Genomic DNA, 8125 nt, shown 5'->3' with positions numbered 1-8125 from the left:
TTTTAGATGAACTTACTACACGGATCGAATTGGTTGGATCAATAAATTTCAAGTACCGAATTCCAGAAGAAGAAGAAGAAGAAGAGAAGCCCCTAAATGTGTATGATCCACAGGTGAACTAGTAGAAGATACAATATTGCTTTCTCTGCGTCAAAGAATTCAATCTGTCAAACTTCAATCATATTGTTGGAGAGAAAAAAAACCTCGAAGAAGATCAGTAAAGAAAGAAAACAACTTTATTTGGATTTTCAACATCTCTTCCTGTGTAGGAAGGGGTTAATTCCATCAATCAAAACACATCTTCATAAGTATTCCAATTAATACAATATTATAAGATATACGTACATACATGTACATGCGCGCTAAGTCCTCTTCACGACCCTAACCATCAGACCATGTTTCATTTGCATGATAATAGAAGTAGTGGGAGAGATATTTTGAGCTTCCACTAATTGGATATCATAATTATATAGGACGATGGCTGCCACTATTTTCATCTGAACAAATGCCATTTCTTTTCCTAAACAAGTTCTTGGACCAGCATTAAATGCTGGAAATTTGAAAGACGGCTCATGTTTAATCCCTCCTTGTTCCGAGATCCATCTCTCAGGTCTGAATTCTAAGCAATCTTTTCCCCATATAGTCTCCATTCTCCCCATTGAATAGAATGGTAGAATCATTCTCGTTTTTGGAGTGACACGGTGACCGCTAGGAAGGATGTCGTGTTCAAGTGGGACTTTGTGCTCTAAAGAAACTGATGGAAAGAACCTAAGAGTTTCGCACAAGGCAGCATGTAGATAGATCAATTTTCGTGTTTCTTCTTTGTTGAAAAACTTGAGGTTTTCATCCTTTTTAAGCTGCAGTTTTTGCCGAATCTCTTCTCTAATCCTTTCGACTATGGGATTTTTAGCCAAGAGCCAGAAAAACCAAGTGAGAGCTGCACTTGTGGTGTCTCTCCCAGCAAACATTAAATTCAAGAAAGTGTCCCTGAGAAATTTTTGTAAAGTACCCAAATCTCCTTTGTTCCATAGATTGTACATTCTAATATAGGCAGTTAAAAATGTAAAACTGTCCTCGTCTTTGATGGTTTTCTTCATCAACTCCTCTAGCTTGTGTGAAATGCAAGGATATATGAACTGATCAAAAGCCTCCCATGCTTGAGTGAGCTTCTTTTCTTTACCAATTTGAAGCCATTTTTGCAATTTCCAACAATTTTCTGGCGTTATATGTCGGTGTAAAAGAGCATCAAGAGCATCGCCGAATGCCTTTTCATATGGCAAATAAGGCAAGTCAATGGACAAGCTTCTCGGATCATGATCAAGTAACAACTTGGTGATAGAATCAAAAGTGAACCTTTGCAACACGTCTTGTAAATCTAATGTTTTGCCTTGTTCAGCAAAAGTATCAAGAATTGGCCGAAGTCCTGTTTCGACAATGTCCCACATGTTCCTCTCTAACAAAGTTTGGAACTTTGCATGGCTCATTATGGACAAGGTGGTTTTCCTATGAAGCCCCCATAATTCGTGATCAACGTTAAAGATCCCATTTCCCAAGATATCAAATATTATACGAAACTCGGGTCCCTTCGGATAGTTTGAGAAGTTTTTACTAAATATATGATGAATATTTGAAGGATCACAACTAATGAACATGTCCAAGTTGGCAAAAATAGGACCTTGGAACTCATAAGTGCCGCCAACTTCTATAAGAACCTCAGTCATATATTCATGGATACGATGAAGATTCATAATAACTGCTGGTAACATCCCAATGAATGGCCAATTTGTTGGTTCTGACGGTGTTTTTGTCCACCTATGTCGGAGGTACCATGTAATAAAATAAGTGAAACAAAAAATTATAAGTAGAAGAGGGAAATATTCAAGGAAATCCATTGCGGGTTGGAGGCTTTTTTTTTCTCTTTGGTCAAGCTAGCTTTGGTTCTGCTAGTAATTTTTGTAGGGATGAGCAATTCATTATCTTCAAAAAAATTTATATAAGAGTTGCAATATTCGCACCTTAAGTTTGAGGGGGCCCTAATATTATTTAAAAGTTTTTGACAATTAGTTGAGGAGTTGGACAATTGACATAGATTGTACTGTTCTAGAAAAGGAATGGGCAACTTCATTTAAGAATGGTCCATTTCTTTCTATAATTATAAATAACTTCATTCAATTTGCTGTCAATTATTGGTTAGTTACTCTCAAATTGCTCAAATCAACTTTTTCAAGATAAACGTCGATGTTTTTGGATTTCAAGATTTGTTTATTTAGATTTTTTCTTTCCAATCACATGTTAAGTACCCGTTTTCGAACTCAAAAGTTTCACTTTGGGACAAAGCATTAGCTCCATATCAATAGTAATTTTTTTATTTTCGGTGCTTGAACTTAGATGTATCAAATTATGAATCAAGGAATGCCTACCATTTAACCACAAACTTTAATGGTAAAAAAAGGAGTAGTTATTTTTAAGTGCGGGCGAAATATGTCAATATCGGATTATACCGAAAAAAATAACTTGTTTGGGTCCTTAATGACAAAATTATACACAAGAAGTTAAGCATATCTTGTAATAATAGGATTGGCACTTTCCAGCTCCTACCTTTAAAGTAGTAGATTAATGGATTCTATTTTGCGATATTAATATTATTTTTTTCTAATCTGTTGTAAACAATTCGTATAGTATTTGTTATTTGTTAAAGAAATAGACTTTGAATTTTGCTCGCAAAAAATAGACCATATTTGTGTCTTATATTAACTTAATAACATAGCTATCCAATTTTTTTTAAGATAAACTCTTAATTATTCAAGGAGTAAATGTTCTTGTTGAAACTTAAAGGAAGAATGGAAATTTGTGAAAATTGGAGTTATAAAGTTATAAAACTGAAAAATATATGAAGTCAAATATATTTATCCGGATAATTGAGAATTTCTATTGGACAAAATTTCTTTTTTTATTGGTTAATTAGCTAAATAGGATAAAAATAATCATTTTAAAAAATTAATACTTTTATATAACTTTTATTATATAAATCAAACATAATTTAAAAAATAATATGTATGTGATTCTCTTAAGATTTTCTATTTATTAAGATAGGTTACATGTGCACGTATCTTAAGACTATTATTATATAAAAGAAGGTAAGCATGGCTTAGAATTGACATTTTCCAGCACCTACGAAACCCTACATGAGTATCGTATTGTCTCTTGTTACAATTAGTAGTACGCAATGAAGGTCATTATTTTCCTTTTCCCGTTTAATTCCAAGTCAAAAAATGTAAGTTTTGCCATTTTCCAACACCACTGTGAAATATTAATTCATATTTAACCGATTAAATTTACAAAGTATATATGCAAGACATATGTTTTAAGTATTTATCGTGAGTTTAATAGAGTAACTTATATGACCACTTTAAATGAGTTGTGTATAACACGCCCCAACTCGTATCCGAAACATAAGAAAAGAGAACACTTAACAGAAACTACACCCACCGAAATCGATTTTTGTTAGCCAAATTAAAGCCCCATTATTGATGACTCCATACTTTTCTACCAAACTCTTTCTGCCCTTTTCCCATCCTCATTTATTTACACCTTTGAAATCTCGTTTCCTCCATCTCCAATTCTCCTTGCAAATCCCTTTCGTCCCCCTTCTTTTATAACGGTCGTTTCCTTTCTATCTTCTTGGTTATTACAGATCTACAGCTGTGACGAATTTGAGGGGGAAAAAGTTGGGAAAATGGCAGGGAATGAAGTTTTTGGCCAACTTTTTTATCATTTTACCAGGGCCGGACGTAACCAGTACTTTTGACGTGAAAAATAAATTTATATGTGAAAGTTTATTAAAATTCCAACAAATAGTAGATATCAATTCAAAGCTTTAAGAATATAATAGAATAAATGCTAAGAATCTTAAATGTCAAACCCATATAGTTTAAATTATGGATCAGCATATGTGCTTTAATTTTTTGCGTAAGACGTATAAGTCATGTGGTAGTTTATAAAAGGGGCATCAACAATAATTATGCTATACTACACATTATACGAAGAATATAGAAATAACATTTATCATACTCAAATAAGATACAAAAAAGGGCTAAAATTACCCTTGAACTGTCATATTTGGTTTAAAATTATCCTCCGTCCACCGATTGAGCCACATATACCCTACGTGTTAAGGTTTGGCCCAAATCTGTCCCTATAGTTAACAACCCAGATCCGATTATAAAATATTATTATTTTTAATCACGTGACATTGTCTTATCGGTTGAATTAGTTAAAACTTCATCCCACATCTGTCCAACCCAGCCATTTTCCCCGACCCATCAGACCAAACCCATTAAAATCTACACGGGTTAAAAGATATTAACAGGTTTGGTCTGATGGGTCGGATAAAATGGGTGAGTTGGACGGATGTGGGATGAGGTTTTAATTAACTCAACAAATAAGACAATGTCACGTCATTAAAAATGATAATATTTGATAAGCAAATTTGGGGTCCCATACCATCCACTTTCTTCTTCCATACAACTCACCCCCACCTCAAACAGTAGTTCTAATAGCGTTTGCAAACCCCCACTACCTGTCTCCTTCCATACCCCTCCCTCCCCCTCCCCCTCCCCCCCACCACACACACACTACCGTCGTCTCTCCACCTTAGCACCTACTCACTATTTTTAGATACTGAAAAAGAAGAAAAAAGCTTTTAAGTTTGTAAAGGCCAATTATATTTGTGAGTTAAATTTTGTCTGAATTATCCGAAGTTGATGCATGTGTTCTTTATTCTATCCACATGAAAGAAAGAAGAGGTAAAAGTTTTCAGCTGTACTTCTTATTCTGTTTTCCTTTTCTTTTTTTGTTGATAATGATTTATATATACACGTATGATATGTATCGCCGTCGACCACCGCTTTTGGCACCCAACTCCACTGTAATCACAGCCCCAATTCAAGCCACCCTACTACCTTCAAATCGTTCACGATAGGATTTGACAAATCTTTAAATGATCAGTTTAGCTGGGCTTCTCTAACCAAGGAAATAAAGGAATGAAGTAGATGAAGGTGCTATTCCGGTGAAGTGTCTTTATGGAGATGATAGTGGATCGTGATTTTTTTTTTTATTGTGAGATTTTCGGCTGATGATGCGTGAAGCGGATGGAGCAAAAAACATGGTTTTTTTATCATTTCACGCGCCCAAGAAAAGTGTATTTCACACAATATGCCACATCACCACTATATGTTTAATAGACACATTTGTTGGAGTTTGACTGTCTAAAGGAAATAAATCTTAATTAAAGTGAATAGGTGGAAACAGTGCCGGCTCAAGGGCCAAGCGGCTGAAGCAAGGGCTTTAGGCTCCTAAGCTTCAAAGGCCCCATTTATTTTTAATTAGTAGTAAAAATAGGTTAATCTATGATATCTTAGAAAATATTTAATATCCATGGTAAAAAAGTATAAGATTGATGGTGACTGATGATTAATTTATATTCTAATGTTGTGTTTTTTCTTTTTCATTAAAAACTCCTTCGCCATCACTAAATTTTCTATTTTCTAAAAAACACGAACGAAAGGCATTGAAAAAATTAAAATTGCATTTCTCGTTCTTTCTCTATTTCTCAAGCATTGCAGCAAACAAATTAAAAATTTTAAAATTTGATTTGATATAAATTATCAACATTTAGAATCGGGTTCGATTATACTAACTTGCTACTATTTTTCTTCAAATTTGAAATTTATTTGTGTATCTTTATCTATAGTAGTGTATTGCTTTTCATTATTTTATCAAAATTTAAATATGTCAACTATAAATATGAATCATGCTACTTAATATGATATTTTTAAAAGTATATAAGGTCTCTTAATATTGGTTAAAAAAGGCCTCTTAATAAACCTGGCTTTAGACCCCATTGTTCTTGAGCCGGCCCTGGGTGGAAATTGGTGTTTAGTTTAAGGGGCTATGTCTGTATTTGGCCAAAAATAATACTCCCTCCGTTTCAAATTAAATGAGGTAGTTTGACTCGGCACGGAATTTAAGGAACAAAAGAAAGACTTTTGAAATATATGGTCTTAAAAGCTTAAGGGGTAAAACTTTGTGGGGCCATTACTTTTGTGTGGTTATAAAAGCTTCTCATTATGGATAAAATGGGTAAAATGAGGAGTTTCAAGTTGAATTATTTCCAAATTTAAAAATGTGTCATTTATTTTGAAACAGGGAAAGTATCTCATTTAATAGGAAACGGATGGAATAGAAAGAGTACAATACTTAGTAAATAGTATAGAAACTATTTCACCCATTTGAAGCTGATATGCCAAAAACGTCCAAAAGCTCATCACAGTTATCAAGAACCCAAACCAAGAAGTAAACGGAGCTTCGGAAAGGCTAATCATAGAATGGTTCTTCTGCCAGCACTATCAAATTCCAAAACTATAATTAAGGAAATGCTAAATACATACGGAGACACTTAAAGTTGACACGATTTTTTATTTAGACACCTGAATTTAGAAAGTTCTAATGAGCACGTACATTACATTAACTTTGTTCCAATTAGACACTCTTTTAACAATTAGTGAAATTTATAAAGTGTGTGCAATACACTCACTGCTGATGTGGCAAATGGCGAATAAAATAAGGACATATATCTTTTTGAGTTAAAAAATAGAGGAAAAACTATGTTAAATCTATTTAACGCGTGTTCTTGGTGTTCTTCACTATCTTCATGTGTGTTCTTGTTCCAACCAAGATTTTAATCCAAACTTTTAAGAGAAACTCCTCCAAATTTGTTATAACTTCAGCTAAAGTTTCCCCACGACGACCCGAAGGCAACCCAACACTAATTTCACAAACTTTCATCAAATCAAGTAACCCATTTTAAACCTTCAAGCTTTTTAAAGACCCCATTAATGGTGTTTCGATTTGAAATGAAGAACTCGGACTCATTTCAGTTTTAATCAATAGGGGGGCAGCTCCTGGAGAAGAGTGACGGCTGGAGATGGGTGTGGTGAAGAAGAAGGGTTCGGCGATAGGGGTTAGAGAGGAGGGTGGCGGAGGATTTGGTGGTGAGGAGGGGGAGCTTGGCGGTGGCATACTGTGTTAATTGCTTAAGCTTTAGCCCTTATCAATCAGAAGGGGTTGAGATGCAGAACCTACAAAAAGAAGCAATTTTCTCAGACTAAGACTAATTCAAAATGCTGAAAATTTTAAGCAGAACTTACAATCATCAAGGAATAGAGAACAAGCTACACATTATACTCCAAAAAGGAAAGAACTAATAGGCGAAAAAACTGTCAAAACAATGACTCCCTCCCCACAAAAAAAAAAAAAAAAACAAAAAAAACAATGACTCCTTCCCCCTTCGGCAAAATACAGAACTATCAATTGCTTAAATTAATTGAGAGTTCTGTAACGAAAAGGTGATTGAATTTGAGAGCTTAAGCTTAAATTAATTGCTTTAATCTTCAATTGAATATGAGTAGTAACACTGATAAAGAAGAAGAAGGAAATGGTGTAAGTGGAGGAGGCAATGGTGGAAATGGTGCTGGACATAAAGAAGAAGAAGAAGGAAATAAAAAAGACAAAAAGAAAAAAAATCTATTTTTTTAGGCTCTTCACGCGCCTATATTGGCTGAAACTCACTCTATGTGCCAACTCAGCAAGAAGTGCCTAATTGGAACAAAGTTAATGTAATGTACGTGCTCATTAGGAACACCCCTAAGTTCAGGTGTCTAAATCAAAAATCGTGCCAACTTTAAGTGTCTCCGTATATATTCAGCCTCAAGGAAATCTAAGCAAAAGGCAACGAAACAACAACGTGGATTATTACATTTCACTCTTGTGAAATTGTTCAACAAATCAAATATTACTTCCTTAGTTCTTGTTTACGTGAATCTTTCGCTTTTTGAGATTTAATTTATATTTTAATCAATATTTTAAAACGCACCTTTCATTATATTAATATGAGAAGAATTATAACTTATAATATTTTTCGTATAAATTTTGAATATCAAAATTTTAACTTTAAAATATTGAGTTAATCTAAGATATTGACTCTCGAAAAACGAAAAAGTTCTAGATTATTAATTTAAAATACAATAATTTAATAACTTAATTATAATCATAAACTCAAAAGCTT

The 8125-nt window shown here is 33.8% G+C and overlaps 1 protein-coding gene across 1 annotated transcript; it reads right to left on the bottom strand.

The window, feature by feature from the left end:
- LOC109233832 (alkane hydroxylase MAH1-like) lies at positions 219–2007 on the bottom strand. Its single transcript, XM_019399689.1, has one exon. It carries the CDS (start codon positions 1890–1892, stop codon positions 363–365), a length of 1530 nt encoding a protein of 509 aa, XP_019255234.1. The 5' UTR covers positions 1893–2007; the 3' UTR covers positions 219–362.

The sequence above is a fragment of the Nicotiana attenuata genome, chromosome 10 (assembly GCF_001879085.1).
Source record: "Nicotiana attenuata strain UT chromosome 10, NIATTr2, whole genome shotgun sequence".
In the NCBI taxonomy this organism is placed as follows: Eukaryota; Viridiplantae; Streptophyta; class Magnoliopsida; order Solanales; family Solanaceae; genus Nicotiana; species Nicotiana attenuata.
The sequence above is the reverse complement of the archived record's forward strand: the minus strand, read 5'-3'. Positions and strand labels throughout refer to the sequence as shown.